Source organism: Crotalus tigris, unplaced genomic scaffold (genome assembly GCF_016545835.1).
Source record: "Crotalus tigris isolate CLP2741 ecotype Arizona unplaced genomic scaffold, ASM1654583v1 scf7180000018867.1602434, whole genome shotgun sequence".
Lineage (NCBI taxonomy): Eukaryota > Metazoa > Chordata > Lepidosauria > Squamata > Viperidae > Crotalus > Crotalus tigris.
Window position 1 is genome coordinate 1231152 of NW_024097246.1, and position 22267 is coordinate 1253418.

At 45.2% G+C, this 22267-nt stretch overlaps 1 protein-coding gene across 4 annotated transcripts in view; it reads left to right on the forward strand.

Moving 5' to 3' along the window:
* DDR1 (discoidin domain receptor tyrosine kinase 1) overlaps positions 1–21722 on the forward strand; it is a 71976-nt gene extending 50254 nt beyond the window's left edge. The window contains exons 7-18 of one of the 4 annotated variants that reach the window (XM_039357202.1): positions 683–872; positions 1139–1385; positions 4504–4656; positions 4777–4934; positions 5376–5574; positions 9973–10083; positions 10548–10786; positions 14197–14324; positions 16867–17067; positions 17883–18117; positions 19831–19980; positions 20801–21722. In XM_039357202.1, the coding sequence (XP_039213136.1) occupies positions 683–872; positions 1139–1385; positions 4504–4656; positions 4777–4934; positions 5376–5574; positions 9973–10083; positions 10548–10786; positions 14197–14324; positions 16867–17067; positions 17883–18117; positions 19831–19980; positions 20801–20941 (2152 nt within the window). In that variant the 3' untranslated portion in view covers positions 20942–21722. The remainder of the gene's footprint in view (positions 1–682; positions 873–1138; positions 1386–4503; positions 4657–4776; positions 4935–5375; positions 5575–9972; positions 10084–10547; positions 10787–14196; positions 14325–16866; positions 17068–17882; positions 18118–19830; positions 19981–20800) is intronic. The other 3 variants (XM_039357203.1, XM_039357204.1, XM_039357205.1) reach the window with 3 other exon arrangements.
* The last annotated feature ends 545 nt before the right edge of the window (positions 21723–22267 follow it).

The window sequence follows — 22267 nt, forward strand, 5'->3', positions numbered from 1 at the left end:
GAAACGTCTGCAAGAAAACAAGCAAGCTCAGAGAGCACCAAGGACCCCATCTTCCTAACTATTAATGAAGATGCTGATCTTATTTCTGGGGGGACTTGATTACCAGAAGAAGGAAGCTCCTGTCCAAGAATGCTCACTTCTGGATCCCACTTGTTATACATTGTAGAATGTGGACATTCTTAGCTCGGTTACTCTATGGCAGGGGTGGAGAATTTGGCTCTTGTATGACTTGTGGACTTCAACTCCCAGAATGTTCCTGAGCCGGCTGGCTCAGGAATTCTGGGAATTGAAGTCCACAAGTCATAAAAGAGTCAAGGTTCTCCACCCCTGCCCTATGGTGTACTTGGGCATATGTTTAAACCAGGGGTCTTCAAACTTGGCCCTTTTATGACTTGTGGACTTCAACTCCCAGAATTCCTCAGCCAGGCACGCTGGCTGAGGAATTCTGGGAGTTGAAGTCCACAAGTCATAAAAGGGCCAAGTTTGAAGACCCCTGGTTTAAATGCTGCTGCTGTACTTCACTGTGTAGCGGAAGTTCCCATGTAGAATTCAAAGAAACCCACCCTTCACGGAAGGCCATAAAATTAATGGAACTAGTGCTGTACTTAATAGGTTTGAGGGATCTTAGACTTCCCTTTCCTCATCCTATTTTCCCTCTTGTTCTTTGGGGTCCTTTCTAAAGCAGGTTACACTTTGGGGGTCTTGGCCAGTTGACGGATGGAGTGGTGGGACTGGATGACTTCACCCAAACCAAAGAGTTGCGTGTGTGGCCTGGATATGACTACGTAGGCTGGAGTAGGCGGTCTTTTCCTGAGGGTTTCGTCAAGATGGAATTTGAGTTTGACCAACTCAGATCCTTCACATATATGAAGGTAACAGCATTTTTCTGCAGAGGGCCCAATGAAGAACGTGGTAGGATTAGTGGGCTGGGCCAATTAAAAGACATGTTCCTAATACTGATAGCCCTCAATTTACGACTGGTCGCTTACCAATCATTTGGAGGGGGGGATCTCATTCTTCTAGAAGGTTAACATGGGAAGAAAACAAGCCTATTTCAGAGTTGTCTTTCTTTTCTATCATCCTGCCCCCCTCCCCGTCCCCCTCCCCATTTTTTCCTCCTCCACCTCAATCTCTCCAGGTTCACTGCAGCAATATGTACACACATGGCGTGAGAGTCTTCCATCAGGTGGACTGCCTCTTCAAGCACAGCCTTGCCACCGCTTGGGAGGCTGACCCTGTCTCCCAACAGTATTCGGTGAACGTCGGGGACCCCAGTGCCCGCTACTTCACTGTGCCCCTGGGTGGCCGGATCGGCTTGTTTGTCCAGTGCCATTTTTACTTTGACAGCGAGTGGATGCTCTTCAGCGAAGTTGCCTTTCTCTCAAGTGAGTCGGGTCTGGGCGATGGCTTGAGGCCGAGGCCCCAAAGATGGAAGGTAGAACGAGGCCTTCAATGATCGGACATAATTGTTGTTATGATGCAAATGACGTTATATGATGTTTAGGTCAGGGGTCCCCGACCTGTGGGCCGGGGCCCATTCGTAGGCTGTGAGGAGATTGCAAGTAGGCTGAGGAAACAGCCAGAGAGCGTATGCGCACCCTCACACACATGTTCCATTTGCGTGAGCGGCAGGCAGGTTCCTGCTCACGTGGAATCATCCCCACCGGTCCACAAAGCCAGAAACATTGGGGAACTCTGGCCTAGGTTCAACGCTCCATGATTTTGTCTTGGAAGCATTTCAGGTGTCCTCTTGGGCAGGGCTAGGCAACCTTGGCTCTTTTATGACTCGTGGACTTCAACTCCCAGAATTCCTGAGCCAGCCATGCTGAGGGGAAAGGGAGAGGTTTCCAAGCTGAGCCATGCTGGCTGAGGAATTCTGGGAATTGAAGTCCACGAGTCATAAAAGAGCCAAGGTTACTTACCCCTGCTCTTGGGGAAAGAAAGACCCTTATCTGAAACTTTGGAAAGCTCTGGAGAGCATATTGGTAGTCCTCGGCTTATGACCATTTGTTTAGTGACTGTTTGAGATGATAACAGCACTGGAAAAAGCGACTTACTGCTGATTTTCACCCTTAATCATCATTGCAGTGTCAACATCATCAAAATTTGGGCGCTCGGCAACCGAAGCATTTATGACAGCTGCATGGTCTCTGGGTCATGTGACCACCATTTGCGGTTTTTCCAATCAGCTTCTGAGTAGCAAATGGGGAAAGCCAAACTTGCTTAACAACGTAATTCATTTTATTCACTTAATGACCACAGTGGTTTGCTTAATGACCAAAAAGGTTTTAAAATTAGTGCACTCCCTTAACTACTGCCTTGCTTAACAGCAGAAGTTCTGGTCCCGATCATGGTTGTAAATCAAGGACTACCTATACAATTTGGTTGGATCAGAAGAATGCAGTTTTGTATCGCCTCTTAGCTTCAAGACTGTATTTTTGTCTATCCCGGAAACTTAACTAATTCAAGTTTCATTGTCATTGAACTCAAAATGCAAATATCCTTCTAGAGTCTGGACCGGGGGTAGGCAACCTTGGCTCTTTTATGATTCATGGACTTCAATTCCCAGAATTCCTGAGCCAGCCATGCTGAGAGGAAAGGGAGAGTTTCCAAGCTGAGCCATGCTGGCTCAGGAATTCTGGAAGTTGAAGTCCACGAGTCTTAAAGTTGCCAGGTTTGAAGACCCCTCTTCTAGAGTCTAGACCAGTGGTTCTCAACCTTTTTAATGCCACGACCCCCAACTGGTCGTAAGTCGAGGACTACTCAACCGGTCATAAGTCGGGGACTACTCAACTGGTGCAGCACCGTTTGCAGAATGGGAGTTTTGGCGGGCTCAGCAGGGCAGAGACAGCCTGGACAATTCCTATTGGCTTTTGAAAGCCAATAGAATTAGACTCTATTCAAGAGAGTCTATTCTATTGGCTTTCAAAAGCCAATAGAATAAAAGGGAGTAGCACAGCTAAGGAAAAGGGGAAACAAAATGGCGGACTGCGTTGTTTGGCGACCCCCGTGAAATGGTCGTTCGACCCCAAATGGGGTCCCGACCCACAGGTTGAGAACCACTGTTCTAGACGATTCCACTTAGAGGAGTATTGTCTTTTTCAAGGACTGATAAGAGGGGGAAGAGAAGAAGCTCTGAGTAGGGAGAAGCTCTCTTTGTGGAGAGTTTTGCATTTGTTCCAGCCATTTGCAGCTGTTGTCCTGCCTGGAAGAAAAGGAGAAAAGACAATGCCAGAGAGCAGGGCATTCCTTCCGTGCTTGAAGGAAGGGCACGAAATCAACGCTCTGCAGCTGCGCCCAGCAGCCAGACTCTTTGGGATTTATTCCAAACTGCCTCCACTTTGCAGCTGGCCTCCTGGGAGGGCTGGGAGCATGGTTAGGAGATGACATGGCCTTTTCCCCAATTTACCTCCTGAGAAATAACTATTACAAACGTTCCTTTTCCCATCTGTTCTCCCTCTGTATGTTCTGGATATCTGTTACAGATCTGGGAAGCCCATCTGCTGCGTCTCTAGGCTAAAGAACAGCAGGATGGGCAGCCTTTGGGATGGAGGGAGGCTGCTTAATCACCAAACTTTCCCCAGTAACCCAACCTTCCTCTTGCAAGAACATAAGACTAGTCCTGGCTGGTTGAACCCAGGACTTTGTTCCCACGAGTGGGCCCAGAGATGCCTCTGGGGTGCTTGCAAATAGAAGATGGAGGCACCTTTCTGTCTTTGATCTTTGTTTTCCCAAGCCAGGAGAAGGGCCTTTGGTTCTTCAAGATCGATAGTCAGTCAGTCAGTCAGTCAATTTCTATAGCTGCCCATCTCAATGAATGACTCTGGGTGACTTACAGTTCCAAAAGTATGAAAACAGTAGAAAACATTGTATTGACACCCAGTGATGGTCCTCCATGAAGACCTGCAGTTCACCTTGGAAAGCTGTCTGAGCTGGTGGCCACCCCTATAGCTTGTGGCAGCAAATTCCATGTTTTGACAATGTGCTGTGTGAAGGGGTGCTTTCTTTGATCGGTTATAAATCCGCCCTTCTTATTGCCTGCTGTTCCATAAAAAGAAGAAGCAGGAAGAGGTTTGCCAAGCAAATACTGTAAGCAGGAGAGGAAGGGTTAAATGATCGTCCTTTATATCAGTGTTTCTCAACCTTGGCAACTTTACATGTGTGGACTTCAACTCCCAAAATTCTCCAGCTAGCAACGCTAGCTGGAGAATTCTGGGAGCTGAAGTCCACACATCGTAAAGTTGCCAAGGTTGAGAAACACTGCTCTATATCCTCTGGATCTGCTGATCATCATTTCCCCACACTGAAATTGCAACTAAATTTCCCAGGTCCACTGTGGCATCAGTTATATAACGTTCCATAAATGGATAACGGTCCACCCTTTTTACCCAATGCCTTCCTGCTTTGCTGTATGATACGTCTTCCTTCTGGTTTTGCACCTCGGTTGATGGATAGCTTCTTTTCTCTTGTTCCCCTTCCCCTTCCTGTTTTCTACCCGTCCAGATGTTGTGGATGACCCCTCTCTTCCTGTTTCAAGTCACTACCCCCCAATGGTGGCCCCACCTCACCCTTCAGGCCGTAACCTTCCCATCTCTCCGGCTCTTGATTCCTCACTCAGTGACAAGGCCGATGTCACCTCGAACCTCACCCAGGCAGGTGAGTCGCTTGCAAATTGGAGAGAACACGGCTCTAATATTCTTCCTCCACTACCAGCCCCAGAAAGACATAGTCATGTGTTCCTCTCAGCTTCTTTTTCTATATTTCTTCCCTTGTCAGATCTTGAGGGCGAAGCGAAATCTGGCCAGCCAATCGCAAAGGACGACAGCAGCAACACCTCCATCTTGATTGGATGCCTGGTGGTCATCATCCTCCTTCTCCTGGTTGTCATCTTTCTCATTCTCTGGCGTCAATATTGGCAAAAGATTTTAGGAAAGGTGAGACCGGCTGATTTTGTAAAAAGTTGCGTCTGTTTGAAAGAATTACTTTTTTGTTTTTCTTCAGCCGAGGTCTGCTGGCTTGAGTGGGGTTTTCATTTGTTACTGACAGAAAGGGACAACTTGCTGCAGTGAATTTGCACCTTTGGGATTTGGTAGAATAGGTGTGTTTCAGTGGTGGGGAATGGAAACTCTGCCATCTTGACCTTAACAATCTAAAGCAGGGGTCCCCAACCTCCGGTCCATGGACCAGTACAGGGCCGTGGCATGCCAGCAACCGGCCTGCACAAACAAGCAAAGCCCCATCCATGGGATGCAGGCACCACGTGAAACCACGCCCCCTCCGATCCGTGGAAAAATCTCTCCACAGAACCTGTCCCTGGTGCCCCAAAGGTTGGAGACCTCTGATCTAAAGTATTTCTCAACAACCTCGCTCTGTAGGCTCAACGGCGCATCTCTGATGATGACCTCACCGTCCACCTCTCTGCACCGAACGATACTATTGTCATCAACAACACAATGGGCTCCAACAGGCACTCCAACCGATATGAACGCATCCTCTCAGGAGAGACAGAATACCAGGAACCCAACAGGGCACGGATGAAACTCCCAGATCTTCCTCACAGTGTTGAGAATTCGGGTAAGAGGCCGTCGGTTTCGGAATTGCATTATTTTATTAAATTATTTATTTTATTTATTAAATCATCGGGAAGAGCGAGAGAAAACGAAGGGGCTCAAGAGAGTGACACAGCCAAGGAGATAGGAAGGGAAGAGGGAAATCCCTCGAATATTTGTTAGGAAGGCCAGGATTTATTATTTATTGAGGGGTGTACAATAGTCCTTGACTAACAACCTTTTGTTTTTAACTGTGGCTATGTCGGGTAGGCAACCTTGGCTCTTTTATGACTGGTGGACTTCAACTCCCAGAATTCCTGAGCCAGCATGGCTCAGCTTGGAAACCTCTCCCTTTTCCCTCAGCATGGCTGGCTCAGGAATTCTGGGAGTTGAAGTCCACCAGTCATAAAAGAGCCAAGGTTGCCTACCCCTGGGTTAAGTGAATCAAACGGTTGTTAAGTGAATCTGGCTTCCCCCATTGCTTTTGCTTGTGGGAAGCCATCTGGAAAGATCACAAATCCAGATCAGCCATTTGTCTGAAATGGTATAGGGTTTGAGCAGCGGGTTGGACTAGATGACCTCCAAGGTCCCTTCCAACTTTATTATTATTATTATTATTACTATTATTACTACTACTACTATTATTATTATTATTATTATTATTATTATTATTATTATTATTATTATTATTAAGTGATTCTCCCCAGGACTCTGCTACTGCTGTAAAAGGGAGCTGGTTGCCAAAACCCCAAATCCTGATTGCGTAACTGCAGAGGTGGTGCGGCAATGGTAACTTGTGAATCACTTTTTTCAGTGCCATTGTAACTTCAAGGCAGGCCTTAAAACAAATAGTTGTAAGTTGAGGACTATCTGCAGCATGTTCTGTTATCTTCCAGTTTTCCACATCCGTACATTTACACTGAATTGGGCTTGAATATAAAACAAGCTACCTTCCCACGTTTCCTAGAAAAGACAGGCTATTCAAATCAAGCAGCTTTGCATTCATTTCTCTGCTCAGTTTATTTTCATAGAGCCATTGAGAGGGAAGAATTGATTGAGATCACATAATTCAGCCCTCTGCGTGGTGCATAAACCTTTCAACTGCAATTTTCTCACCATATTCAATAGCCATACATCTTCTGTTTAGATACTTCCACACTGTCCAAGGCTATATAGGTATCAGTTGTATAAGATCCAAGTGGATGTACCTAGCAAATGACACACTGCCGTTCTTACTGTGGGTTGAAATAGACAAAATACTTAAGAAGAGTCTCAAATGTTGATGAGTTGTCATATCTCATCAGGACAGGTGGGACCCCTTAGAAAAATGTCCAACCCAAGTGAAAGCTTTTCAACTGCTGGATTGCTTGCTTTTTAATCACTGAACTGGGGAACCATTAAAAATGTTGTTTCTAATTAATGAGGGGCAAAAATGCCCTAAAAGGGCATAACCCCTAATTCTCTCACAGTTGATCTGTCATGCCTTCTCCTTTAAATAATTAAATGGATTATTCTGTGTGTTCCCTTCCATTGTGGAAAAGCAAGGCATTAGGGTTCTTTTCAGTCACTAAACAAATATTTGTAAGTCAAGAATTACCCGTGTATCCCTTTTAATTATTAAGGCTAACTGGTTTCTTTTTATGTCCAATATAACAGCTTTTCCCCATATTATTTTTGTAGCCTGTCATTTTAAAATCCATTTTCAGATCAGTCTCAGTCTTGTCAAATAAAACCTATTCCTCTTTCATAGCATCTTTTAAGCACAGTGTATTTTTAGGACATACATTCTTAAAATTAATTCCTGGATTCATTGTTCAAAAATATCCATCAATATGTCCAATATTAAAATATTCTCTGTTCTTCATTATTATTAGTAAATCAAATCCGAATGTTCTCCTTTAGTTGCAATTTTTAGTTCTTTCCGGTTCCTTCTAGTGTTCAAACTTCCCACTTTCATCCATCAATATAATCAATGCATTTTTCATGGCAGGAATTGTTATAATTAAATTCCAAAATCTTATTTGAAATCCAAATGGACCATTGATAACGTTTGTAACTTTCCAGAATCAAAATTCTAATCCCCTTTTTAGTGTTTCATTAAGCGTTGAAGGAAACTCACCTGGTGCTATAAAACGTGTAGATTCAAAGATTACTGATAGATGAAAAGTGGTTAAAAATTTCCAAAATTGATTGGAAAAAGAAGCATGCAGATCCAGTGTCCTTTTGAAGGTGCTGAATGTGATTTAAGCTAGATGGCTGTTTCCTTGTCTCCCAGAACACTAAAACTATGGAGACCGCTGTCTTGCGCTCTCCTTGTAAGGAGCAGTTGTAAAGAGCGCTTGTGGGTGATCTCAAGTCCTCTCCTTGTCTGGAGAGTATTTACAAAGAGCCGGTCTATTTGCTGGCTCTGCACTCCATTCCGCTTGACAGCTCCACTTTTAATGGAGCCATCTTCAGTTCACCATTTCTTCCTCCAAAGCCCCTATTGTTGTGCATTGTGTGTGTGTGTGTGTGTGTGTGTGCGTGCGTGTGTGTGTTTGTATCTCCTTGCTTGTATCAAAAATATCAAAAAGTGGGCTTTTGCTGTAAACTGCAAACTGGGAATTGTGACTCGAGAAAGGAAAGAAGGAAGCAGTCAATTAACTGGGATGCTTTGTTAGTGGTCTGCTTCATTTAAAAGGGTGCTCTATATTTCTAGCAAAATCGAGTTATAGCCTGCTCCTAAATTATGCTGATTTATATGGTCTGCTTTTTCAACCCCCCCCCCTTTTTTTTTAATGTCAAAGAAACTGGAGAACTAGCACTCAAGAAAACCTGGATTCTTCTGGATGTGCTTAGTTTTCTAAGTGCAAGGAAGAACCTTTGTATCTTTTTTTCTTGAAAGAGCATTCAGTAACACAATGCCAATTTTCCTGTCTGAAATGAAAAAAAATCTCAGGAAAGATTTTTTTAATTCTTTTTTTAAAATTCTTCTAAGCGAGTAGGTTTGCTTAAATTTGAATAGGGAAGGCAGGTAAGGGAAGTAAAAGAGAAAATTAAGAATTACAGGTTGTCCTCGGCTTACAGCCATTTGTTTAGCAACCGTTCCCTATGACGATATTGGAAAAAGTCCTTGCACTTAAAACTGGTTCTTGCACTTACGACCGTCCATTATCCTGAGCTGGGGTTAGTGGGGACCTGTAGCCTGGTACATCTGGACAGAGCCGGAGGAGGAAGTCCAGCCTTGGTTGATTCCTTTGAAGAAGACAGAAGCAGGTGTGATGGGATGTGCAGCTAGAGAAGGAGTCACCAGTCACACGAAGGGTTTCCTGCCTGAGCAGGGGGTTGGACTAAATGACCTCCAAGGTCCCTTCCAACTTCATTATTATTATTATACAGCAGCTTCCCAGGGCGGAGGTGACCCATTCCAGAAAGAGACCCAAAATAAGAGACTGCTCAGTCCTGAACTGGATATGGGAGGGAGGAAAAAGTTCAGGGTAACCATACCATAGAACAGAGGTAGTCAACTTTGGCAACTTTTAAGACTTGTGGACTGGCTGAGGAATTCTGGGAATTGAAGCCCACAAGTTTTAAAGTTGCTAAGATTGGACATCCCTGCCCTCTTACCTCCCAGATATAGGTGAGAAAGTTACAGATAGTCCTCGAAATTTTGATCAAGTTGGGAATCCATTGTCAAGCAAGGGGGTTGTTAAGGGAGCTGCGTTCGGTTTTACAACACTTTTTTTGTCATGGTTAAACCAATCGCTGAAGTTGTTAAATGAATCATGCCGTTGTTAGCGAATCTGACTTTCCCTATTGAGTTTTGCTTGTCAAAGCCAGCTGGGAAGTTGCAAGTAGCGATCACATGACCCGGGACATTGCAACTGTCGTGAATACATGCTGGTTGCCCGTGGGTATGCTGTGATGGTCATAAGTGTGAAGACCAGTTGCAAGTCACTTTTTTCAGTACGGTTGTAACTCACGAAACAAATGGTTGCAAATCAAGGACTACTTGTAGAGAGCTTTAGTTTGGCAAGATTCTGTCGGTTAGGCGTAAGCAAATAAAGAGCTGGACTCAGTTGGCTGTTACCGGTCTTCTTTGGGCTTAGGCCTGCCATCAATCTGGAGGCCGTTTGGAAATGTCAGGATTCTGGGTCGCTTTCTTCTGTCCAAAGATACTAATGAGGGCTGGTTCCCATCATTAAACCGCATGTCATTTGGTGTCTGCGTCTCTTGCTACCCTGTTTGGGATGTGAAGCTTAAAAGAGGGGCAGGAATCCCTAAAGTGCTGCCTGTTTTCTGCGTCACACCTTACCTTTCGTATCCATCTCTCCATCCGTCTGTCCGTTCCTCATCCGTCCGTTCGTCCTCTCCACTACCACCACCACCACCCCATCTCTCCCACCCCCCTCCCTCCCTCCCTCCCTCCCCCTTCTCCCGACAGCTCTGCTGCTCAGCAACCCGGCTTACCACCTCCTCCTGGCCACCTATGCCCAGCCAATGGGAAGGCCTGCTTTCCCGCCACCCAGCCAGGTTAAGCCAATCAACACCAATGGTAAGGAGGGCGCTGAGCTTGTGCGGTGCGGCTGGGAACCCGGGTGGCCTCACTTACCCTGCTCAGAACATCCTGCCTTCTGCAGTTCCTCTCCCTCCTGCCAGGGGGTGCTGTCTGCCCATCTGTCTCCCTCTCTCTTTCTTCGCCATGTCTGTCTCCCCCTTCCCCCTCCCCGTTCATCTCCCTCTTGTCGGCCCTGTGCATGGCTAAGACCAACATTTCACCTTCCGCTTTGCAGGTTCTGCGATGCTGCGGCTTCTGGAGTGGGGGAGGGAGAGCGGGGATGGGGTTGGATGTTACCTGGGCTCCTTGTGTCCAAAGTAGAGCTCCATCTGCCTCTGAGGGCCGCTGGGTGCCTAGAGTTGCAGCACATTTGGGGGTTGGGCAGGTTCCTCCATGTCCCTTTCTCCACCAATCTCTGAAGTGATTCTTTTTTTCTTTCGTCTTTTCTTCTTCTTCGGCAGCCTGCGGGATCGACTACACGGAACCAGAACTGGCTGCCAGCCAGCCAATTTTCCAGAACAGCGTGCCACATTACGCCGAAGCCGACATCATCAACCTGCAGGGAGTGACTGGGGGGAACACATACGCTGTCCCTGCTGTCGCGGTGGATGCCCTTGCTGGCAAGGACATGGCAGTGGGTGAATTTCCCCGGGAACGGCTGATCTTCAAGGAGAAGCTAGGTGAAGGGCAGTTTGGAGAGGTAAGCCCAGGACAACCTGTGGCAGAGAAGGCTATAAGTGAAAAAGTGAGACATACTGTCAACGCTGCTAACATCGGATGTTTTTGCTTTGACAACAGTTAGAGATGCAACCATTTTCTTCTTATGTTTTACTTTTAGAGTTAGATGATGCTGGGGGGCGGGCGAAGAATGTGCATGAGAGTTTAGATAGATATAATAATACTGGACTTAGTGTGTGAACCAAGGTTAATGACATAAGAGATGATAAGGATTGGGGGGCTGGAGAACTGGAGGGAGAGCCTGCATTTCAAACTAATTGGGGAATGTGACTTATGACTGTTAGTTGGAGGAGGGAATTGTACTTTGATACTATGGGCTCAGGGGAGGGGAATCCAGTTTTTGGCTTGGGTTGTGTTAGTCGATACTATGTTTCTCAAATAAAGATTCTTTAAGGTTAAAAAAAAAAAGAATTCCAGGGAAACCCCCTGGGTTACTCCAGCCAGTGGGAAACCTTCTCAATCATGGGAAGAAATTGCTATGGATTTCATATAGACCTACCTGAAAGTTTACACTCATCAGTTTACACTCTGTTGATGAAAGCCCAGATGCGCTGGGCAGGCCATGTTGTAAGGATGCCAGATCATCGCATCCCTAAACAGCTCTTCTATGGTGAGCTGTCTCAAGGAAAGCAATCGCATGGGGGACAAAAGAAGCGATACAAAGACATGTTGAAAGCCTCTCTCAAGTCCCTGGATCTCTTGGAAACTTCTGGTGCATGATCGACCAACATGGCGCACCTTGGTGTACCAGGGTTGCCAGACATATGAACACAGAAGGACAATCTTGGCACAAGAGAAGCGAGCACTCTGCAAAGCCAGAGCTGTAAATGCTGAAGTAACAGTGTCTACTTTTCTTTGTTCAGTATGTGGCAGAACATTCTGTGCTAACATCGGTCTTATTAGCCACCTACGGACACATCGTTGATGGCCCATAACCCACAAGATGTCAAGGTCTTCGTCGAAATCGATGGACAAACAACCTGAAAGTAGAGGAAATACTGTTATCTGGACTGCGGTAGATCTGCTTCGAAGTTCTTTGAAGAGTCATCTGTGGAAACCATGACACATTAATATTAATATTAATACCATTTTACAATGCCTTGGTAAGGCCACACTTGGAATACTGCATCCAGTTTTGGTCACCACAATGTAAAAAAGAGGCTGAGACTCTAGAAAGAGTACAGAGAAGAGCAATAAAGATGATTAGGGGACTGGAGGCTAAAACATATAAGAACGGTTGCTAGAATTGGGTATGTCTAGTTTAACAAAGAGAAGGGCGGGGGGGGGACACATGATAGCCGTGTTCCAGTATCTCAGGGGCTGCCACAAAGAAGAGGAAGTCAAGCTATTTTCCAAAGCGCCTGAAGGCAGGACAAGAAGCAACGGATGGAAATTAGTCAAGGAGAGAAGCAACTTAGAACTTCCTGACAGTTAGAACAATTAACCAGTGGAACAACCTGCCTCCAGAAGTGGTGAATGCTCCAACACTGGAAGTTTTTAAGAAGAGACTGGACAGCCGTTTGTCTGAAATGGTATAGGGTTTCCTGCCTGAGCAGGGGGTTGGACTAGATGACCTCCAAGGTCCCTCCAACTTTATTTTTTTTATTATTATTATTATCGATCATCGCACAGTCAGCCAGATGTTCAGACTGGATTTGGCATTTTGTCTACCTATCAAGTCCTTACCCAGGACCTGGGATAGGCAGATGTGGATGTTTGATGGTATTACAGGTATCGTCGCAGAATGGAAGCAGTTTCTAGTAAGGCTGCCTTTTGCTATTGACTAATAGCGAATTTGTCAATGCCAATGGTGTTCAAGAGGTGCTCCAGTTGTTTTGGGATTGCACCCAAGGAGCCTATGACTATTGGTACTACCCTTGCTTGCTTTTGCCACACTCTTTCTATTTCTATTTGTAGGTCTTTGTATTTTGTTATCTTCTCCAGTTCTTTCTCTTCTATTCTGCTATCTCCAGGCACTGCCACGTCCACTATCCAGACTTTTTTGTCTTTCTTATCGACAACTGTTAAGTCTGGGGTGTTATGTTGCAGGTGCTTGTCTGTTTGAATTTTGAAGTCCCAGAGCAGTTTTTTTTATTATTATTATTATTATTATTATTATTATTATTATTATTATTATTATTATTATTATTATTATTATTATCATCATCATCATCATCATCATCATCATCATCATCATCATCATACATTTCCAGTGAGGTAAAGTAGTAGAGCAGAGTTCTCCAACCTTTTGGGTACTAGGGACCGGGTTATAATGGAGAGACATTTTTCTGCGGTCCAGAGGGGGCATGGTTTTGTGTGCTGCCTGCCTCTTACGCCTCAGGAATGCGCCCCCTCCCCCCTGGAATCTGCTCCTTACAGTGGTCCTTGACTTACAACAGTTCATTTAGTGACCATTCGAAGTTAAGCAGCACCGAAAAAAGTGACTTATGACCGCTTTTCACACTTACGGACTTTCGCAGCGTCCCCACAATCACATGATTTACATTCGGATGCTTGAAAACTGGTTCATATTTACGACGGTTGCAGTGTCCTGGGGTCATGGGGTCGTCCCCTGTTGTGTCCTACTGACGAGCAAAGTCCAGGGGGAAAGCAGGTTCACTTAACAACCGTGTTACTAATTTAACAACTGCAGTGATTAACAAAGGTGGCCAGAAAAGTTGTAAAATGGGGCAAAACTCACTTAACAGATTTCTCACTTAGCAACACAAACTCATAAATAAGTTGAGGACTTGCCTGTATTACATTCCATCACCCTGCCACACGTTAGAAAGAAACATGTGGCAGATGGATTTTGGCCAACTGGAACATTTCCTCCAAAATTTGTGTTAGCTGACTGGAGAATTCTGGGAGTTGAAGTCCATACATCAGCGGTTCTCAACCTGTGGGTCGGGACCCCATTTGGGGTCGAACGACCATTTCACGGGGGTCGCCAAACAACGCAGTCTGCCATTTTTTCCCCCTTTTCCTTAGCTGTGCTACTCCCTTTTATTCTATTGGCTTTTGAAAGCCAATAGAATAGACTCTCTTGAATAGAGTCTAATTCTATTGGCTTTCAAAAGCCAATAGGAATTGTCCAGGCTGTCTCTGCCCTGCTGAGCCCGCCAAAAGTCCCATTCTGCAAACGGTGCTGCACCAGTTGAGTAGTCCTCGACTTACGACCGGTTGAGTAGTCCTCAACTTACGACCGGTTGGGGTCACGGCATTAAAAAGGTTGAGAACCACTGCCATACATCTTCAAGTCGCCACGGTGGAGAGCAAGGCCTTATTGCAGTCACTGTGCATTTATTCACTGTGTCCTTTGTGATTCCATAATGATTCCCTGTTTCCTCTCTCTCTCCCCCCCCCCCAAAGGTCCACCTGTGTGAGGTGGAGAACCCTCAAGATCTACTAAGCTTGGAATTCCCTTTCAACGTGCGCAAGGGGCGCCCTCTGCTGGTTGCTGTGAAGATTCTACGCTCGGATGCCACCAAGAATGCCAGGTGAGTGTGCCTGAGGATGGAAATAAAGGTATGCATTGTTAAAGAACAACCCGCTGTATACATTTTTCCAACCTGACTATTCTTCAGCATGCTGAAACCCGCCCCCCCCCCAGACCTTTTTAACCTGCTTGTCCATTGCTAAGACTTCTGGGGTTGAACCCCACATATCAGAAAGCTGTTCAGGAATGATGCGTTATGCTATGTTTTTCTAACTTGATTCACTCCAGGTGAAAGTTGGCACAAATATCCACAATGGCATGTTATCAACTATGCCTTGGTGGACTTAATCTTTATTCACCTGTTGGAAATGTTATATTAGCCCTAGCTTTGCTCATACTTCTCAGTGAAATTTGTTTGGGGGTGCTGACTCTTAAGAAAGCAGAGCTGCATTTGCATTCATTTGAGCTCCTCGCTTATTTATCTGCTCAAGATTTTCCATTTGGGTCTTGCCTAGCAGGTAATTTGAAAGAATTATGTTGAAAGTAACCGATGGATAGAGGTTTCAGATGTACACAGGTATATGTGGAAACTGCTGGTCAGCACGAAAGAATAAGGAACTGATTTTGCAAGATAATGACTATCTGTGGGTGGTTGTTAGAAGAAAGGTATAAAAATGTAGTTTAAGTCTAGCTCGGGGCCATTGGCCTATAGCTGTCCTTTTTGGAATCTGCTATATCAGTGGTGGCGAATCTATGGCACGAGTGTCAAAGGTGACACTCGGAGCCCTCTCTGTGGGCCCACGTGCCGTTGCCCCAGCCTTGCCTCCTCCCATGACCCCCTCCTCACCAGCAGCCCCACTGGAGGAGAGTCGCCCCCGAGCGTGGCCCACGCAGAGCAGCACAGCCAAGGACATGGCAGCCAGGCAGCATAACAAGACTCTGCCCTCACACCCCATCACGCACAGTTGATGATGCGGGGCGTGGGCAGAGGGCGTGGCCACCATGGTGCTGCTGGGCTGCCTGGGTGATCTGCGGCAGGCCCTGGAGGCGGTGAGTGGCCCTGCAGGCAGGCGGGGTGGGGGCAGGGCAGGGGGTGGACTTGGGGCAGGGCCAGTTTTGGGGCACTCAGTCTCTAAAAGGTTCGCCATCACTGCTATACCACATGGTCCTCATTGCAATGGCTGTTAATGCAAGTGATGTAATGTTATTATGCTATGTTCCAAATTATTAGCAAAATAAACCTCTGAATCTGAAAGTAAGAATTATTGTTTTGTGTTGCTGTCTCTTGTCTTTTCCATTTGGGTTTTTCCATGCCGCCATAAATGTCCTTAAGGCAGCATTCGCCCCGATAATTCCCTAGCAGTAACTTTTACACCAGTGCAGAATTTAGCTTTCATGGCTGTTTAAGCATGTCTGCTTAAACACAGGTAGTCCTTGACTTTTGACCATTCGTTTATTTATTTATTTATTTATGAGACTTATATACCGCTTTAAGTGCAAGCACTCTCTAAGCGGTGTACACCAGTAAGCAATGTATATATATATATTTATATTGCCCCCAACAATCTGGGTCCTCATTTTACCTACCCCGGAAGGATGGAAGGCTGAGTCAACCTTGAGCCGGTGAGATTTGAACCGCTGACCTGCTAAACACAGTCAGCTAAAGTGGCCTGCAGTACTGCACTCTAACTGCTGCGCCACCTCGGCTCATTTGAGTCAATTTAGTGATTGTTCAAAGTTACGACAGCACTGAAAAAGCGACTTATGCCGGGTCCTCGCATTTATGACTGTCACAGTGTCCCCACAGTCACATGACTGTGATTTGGGTGCTTGGTATTTATTGGCATGTATTTACAACAGTTGCAGCATCCCAGGCTGACACAACCACCATTACGACTTTCCCAGCCAGATTCCGACAAGCAAAGTCAGTGGGGGAAGCTGGACTTGTTTAATGACTGTGTGCGATTCGCTAACAATTGCAGCAAAAGTGTCATCAAATCGGGCTCATCTCACTTAGGTAACCAGATTGCTTAGGGAGGGAAGTTTCCAGTTGTGGCGGTAAGTTCAGGACTAGCTGTAACGTTAGGAAGAGATTGTCAGAAAGATGAGAAACGAATGGGAGAAAACTCAAACATAAACAATAAAAAAGATAGCATTGCAGGAACCTGACAGCAGCTTAATTTCACAAAAGGGAGCCTAGCCCAGGTGTGGAGGAGAAAGTGGGAGGAAGCATTTCAAAACATTCGAACAGCCTCAATTGCTTCACCGTAAGTGGAAGGAAAGGAAAGAACTGGACAATGTTACAATGGTAACGGGGACATCATAACCACACCTGGATAACCAGGTTAGGGGCAGATCATCAGGGGGAAGTCTTATCTTTTATGGTTGCTAAGAGTTGACACCAATTTGATGGCACACAGTCAATAAGTTTTCATTCATACGAAGACTGTATTCTATATTACAAACAGCCACACTGCTTTGATGGGGATTTTTATAGTTGGGGAAAAATGGGAACGAATAAACAATTAGAGTCCAGATGTCCTTTCTTGAGACCTGTCACCTTCTTCATCCGCCTGTCCGTGTCTTCTCTTGTGTCCATGCAGGAATGATTTCCTGAAAGAGGTGAAGATCATGTCTCGCCTGAAGGACCCTAACATTGTGAGATTGCTGGGTGTGTGTGTGCGGGACGATCCGTTGTGTATGATCACCGAGTACATGGAAAATGGGGACCTCAACCAATTCCTGAGTGGCCATGAGCTGGAAGACAAGATGGGTGGCAGCCCCAGTGGGAGACCAACAATCAGGTATTTGGGAGGAAATACTGACAATCCTGGATATTAACATTTATAATAATTCATTTCAGTTTCCTTCTTTACTGCATCCCTGTTGTTCTCACACAAATCACCTTTAAATCTCTTCCAACATTTTCTCATGTCACTTTCATTCTCAATTACTTCACCATTTTATGTTTAATCCCATTTTCTATGCTGTATCAGGCCTTTTCATCTACTTCCCCAAAACTTTTTTTTTCTTCAAATTAATTACAGCAGTTTCCGGTGATGTTACTCCTTTTTCCTCAAAATGGTCACCAAGATGCCACAGAACAGAATCACATAATTCTTGTTGAAGTGTTGGTCACAATTCCCAGTTTGTTAGATGTCACTATACTGTAAAAAAAAAAAGACTATAGAAAGGTAATACATATGGCCAGCTGACTCTTAAACCGCTGCATGAATGCTGTTGACCATCTCTAAAGAGTACAGAAATGGCTGTTGGAGTCTATTTTTCCAAAGAAGCATTTGAAACCGAACAAGATGGATTTTAGCTTGGAAATCCTGAAAAAAATTCCAGAGATGGAAGCGCTCGGTTAAACAGGAAGAAGGTTGAGAACATGAGATGATCAATGTTCCACTGAATTTAGTGGGTCATTAAGATCTTGAGATGACTTCACTTTATCTTGCATTTTAGCTTGCGTGGTTTAAGTACCAAGCGCTGCCCCACTGCCTGATGGGAATATCTTCTGTGCTTTGCTCCTGTAGGGAGGCAGGAGAGTGAGATGCACATTTTCCAAATAAACATTCCTACCATCTTTTTTTTCTTCTTTTTTCCTACTTCTCAGCTATCCCACTCTGGTCCATCTAGGGGCTCAGATAGCCTCAGGGATGGCGTTCCTTGCCTCCCTCAATTTTGTGCACCGGGACTTGGCAACCCGAAACTGCCTGGTGGGCGAAGGCTTCACCATCAAGATCGCCGACTTCGGCATGAGCCGGAATCTCTATGCTGGAGATTATTATCGCATCCAGGGCCGAGCCGTGCTCCCGATCCGCTGGATGGCTTGGGAGTGCATTCTCATGGTGAGTGTGTGAAGCGACGAGCTTCAACTGCAGGCAGTCCTCGCTTCAGGACTGTCCTGATGAGCGACGGTTTGAAGTCGTGGTGCTGATGAAAAAGGTATCTTTAGAACGGATCCTTGCGGTATCCCCAAGGTCACGTGATTGGGATTCCGGGACCTTTGCAAGGGGTGGGTGTTTACGATGGTTACGGTGTCCCATGATCACATGATTGGCATATGCAGCCTTCCCAGCCAGCTTTGCACAAGCAAAGTCAACGGTATCACAAGATACTGTCCTCTGGAGTTTTGCTTAGTGACCGCAAGTGATTTGCTTAGTGACTACAGCGGAAGTGAAGTTGCAAAAACAGAAAGGTCAGAATCCTCCTTAAGCCCTGGGAAAGGTGAAACTGTTAGGAAGGGATTAAGGCCAGTTCCTCCCTGGGATATAAGGACAGTGGTCTATCTAATTACTTAGATCCCACCTTTATTATTTTTACAAATAACTCAAGGTAGCAAACATATCTTAACGTACCTTGCTCCTCCTGTTTTTTCCCAGTATGACAACCCTGGGAGATGGGTTGGGCTGAGAGAGGGGGGGACTGGCCCAGAGTTACCCGGTTGGCTTCCACGGCTAAGTCAGGATTTGAACTCGGGGTCATTGGCTTTCTAGCCTGGTGCCTTAGCCACTAGATCAGTGGTTCTCAACCTGTGGGTCGGGACCCCATTTGGGGTCGAACGACCATTTCACGGGGGTCGTCAAACAACGCAGTCCGCCATTTTTTTCCCCCTTTTCCTTAGCTGTGCTACTCCCTTTTATTCTATTGGCTTTTCAAAGCCAATAGAATAGACTCTCTTGAATAGAGTCTAATTCTATTAGCTTTCAAAAGACAATAGGAATTGTCCAGGCTGTCTCTGCCCTGCTGAGCCCGCCAAAAGTCCCATTCTGCAAACGGTGCTGCACCAGTTGAGCAGTCCTCGACTTACGACCACTTGAGTAGTCCTCGACTTACGACCGGTTAGAAGTCGCGGCATTAAAAAGGTTGAGAACCACTGCACTAGATCAAACCGGCTCTCCGGTTTTTCAGGATAGACCCGAAAAAAGGGGCAAACCTGAAAAAGATTCATTAGGAGTTTTTAAAAAATGCTTATGTTTATAACTTTGCTTTGCAAAGGAACAAGAGCAGAAGCAAGAAAAAGGAATAGGTAAATCTAAAGGACAGCTTTCTGAAAGCAAGCACTGTCCTTTTATAATAAAGGACATGTGGTCACTGTCGGTATAAGAGAAAGAGGAAGAAAAACACAATCAGACTTGCAGTATTCTCTGATTATAGCCTATCTTAATAAAGTTATAGTCTTCTTGCAGAGTTAAGATCTGGTTAGACCAGGGCTCTTCACACTTGGCCCTTTTATGACTTGTGGACTTCAACTCCCAGAATTCCTCAGCCAGCTATGCTGGCTGAGGAATTCTGGGAGTTGAAGTCCGCAAGTCATAAAAGGGCCAAGTTTGAAGAGCCCTGGGTTAGACCTTCCAGAAAAAAAATGGAAGCAGTACTTCCAATCCCTTTGAGGGGTTGAGTGGCAGGACCTGTTGCAATGGTTTTTACGTGGGATTTTGTGTTTTCGATTTGGTTTTCTGGCTTGCCCTGACCAGACCCTCAAGGTTGAAGCATGTTGTAAAGCTGATTTAACGAATCCACGAATGTTGTCTTTCTGTCCCACCTCCCCCCCCCCCCAGGGCAAATTCACCATGGCCAGCGATGTTTGGGCATTTGGCGTTACGCTCTGGGAGATCCTCATGCTGTGCCAGGAACAGCCATACAGCCAGCTCACGGATGAAGCTGTAATCGAGAATGCCGGCGAGTTTTTTCGGCATCAGGGCAAACAGGTAACAATATGCCTGTTCAACATAAGATGCCTATTATATAAAGTTTATATAATATTTCCTGACAGAACAATTAATCAGTGGAACAACCTGCCTCCAGAAGCTGTGAATGCTCCAACACTGGAAGTTTTTAAGAAGAGACTGGACAGCCTTTTGTCTGAAATGGTATAGGGTTGGATTAGATGACCACCAAGATCCTTTCTATCATTATCATCATCATCATTATACATTAGACTAGGACTCACCCTAACCCCCCAATAATCTGAGTCCTTGCTTACCGACCTTGGAAGGATGGAAGGCTGAATTAATCTTTTTCTTTTTGTAATAAATTTTATTAGTTTTTATAGGGTTAGGAATGAGATGGGATTGGGATTGGGATTTGGGATAGGGTTAGGGTTAGGGTTAGGGTTTTTTCAAATAACATTCTCAATATTTAGCAAACTGCATAATATCTGGGTTCATGTGTTTAACAATAAATAATAGATAATAGTTAATTATCATAAACAATATGTTAATTTAATCACTCGATACTCATCTTCTTACTAATATATATTCAAAGTTACATATCACATTCCTTTCTCTCTAACTCACCTTTCTAGCTTTTGATAGAAATTATCCCATGTTCTAAAATAATCTTGAGCCCCATCAGGATCAAACTCCAGACTGTGGGCAGAGTTAGCCTGCAATACCGCCTTCTAACCACTGCGCCACCAAGACCTTGAGTCTTTAAGAGGAGTAAGCTCTGTTTTTAAAAAAATCCAGGCTCTGTCTTGGGCCTGCTCACCTCAGAGCGATGTCACAGTGCCTTTTCCTCCATCTTCAGATCTATCTCTGCCGTCCACCTGCCTGCCCCTTGGCTGTCTACGAGATGATGCTGAGATGCTGGACACGAGAGGCCAAGGATCGCCCATTGTTCCAACACCTGCACTGCTTCCTGGCTGAGGATGCCCTCAATATGGTGTGAACCAGACCAGCACTGGCCAATCGGAGGCTGTGTTAAGAAGTTGGACAGCACCATAGAGACTGCTGGAGACTGGATGTGGCTCAGAGGCCCTCATGCTCGGTAGCATTTTTGTGGGACATCTGGTTGTTCACTCTGGCCGAGCCTTTGCTCATCCAAATCTCACCGTTCACCCTCCAATGTGTAGTTTTCTTTCTACCCTTGTTTTCTTTTTTGCCTGGTCATCTCTAATTAACTTATTCCATCACATGATTCAAAACTGTTATTCTGAGATTCTTACCCACTGTGTTAACTCATATTTCTCCTTGTCCTAAACCGGTCTGTTTCAGCTTTAAACCAACTTGGTGCCTTCCTGGTGTGTCTAGAAACTACATTTCTCAAAGGTTTTTTTTTTAGTATTTATCAACCCCAGAGTAAGGAGTCAAGGGCCCTCCATGTGTCTAGGCTGTTCCAAATTCCATCAAGAACATTTGCAGCAAAGGACAGTTGTAAGTCCAAAACATCTGGAGAACATGAGATTGCCTGCAGCCAGAGATCATCATGTTGACCAGAAAGTCTCAGTTCCAGTCTTAACACATCTGGGAGACACTCAGGCAAGGAAGCTGCTCGGTCAAACGTAGCCCAATTCATCTGGCCATAATTTGAACAAATATTTCATTACTTGGTTCTTCCAAATGTTTTTTTTTTCTTGCATCATTCTAGGTCTTTCGTCTGTCTTTTGATCTCCAGGTTTTCAGGGTGAGCTAAGGAAGCAGGGTTAGTGGCTCAGGCAGTGTTTCTCAACCTTGACAATTTTAAGGCATGTGGACTTCAACTCCCAGAATTCCACAGCCAGCATTGCTGGCTGTGGAATTCTGGGAGTTGAAGTCCACATGCCTTAAAATTGTCAAGGTTGAGAAACACTGGGCTAAGGTATTTCCTCAACCCCTCTTTCTCTGTTTTCCTTCCGTCAGCACCAAACCAGGCACAGTGTAATGTTCTGATTGGGCTAATCATGTCCTTCACTTCCATTCAACGCTAGCAGCTCTGTGAGCTGCTGGTCTTCTCCAGGGGACTGTAAATGTAAAAGACATCCTTCCCAATTTTACCTCAGACCCATCCCTAAGTAGCCCTCGATTTCAGCCCTTTCTTGAGAACATGAGGAGAGAATATGAATGCTAGCTTGCTTAGCAGGAGTATCAACCGTCCGGCTAGCAAATTCAACATTGAGGAAACTTTACGGCTTTGAGGTGCCATAAAAGATAAACTTTATTGAATACAGATTTCGGTACTGAAGAAGAAAAATCAGCTCTTAAGTTTTCCCATGCGAAAATCTGGTTAGTTAACAAT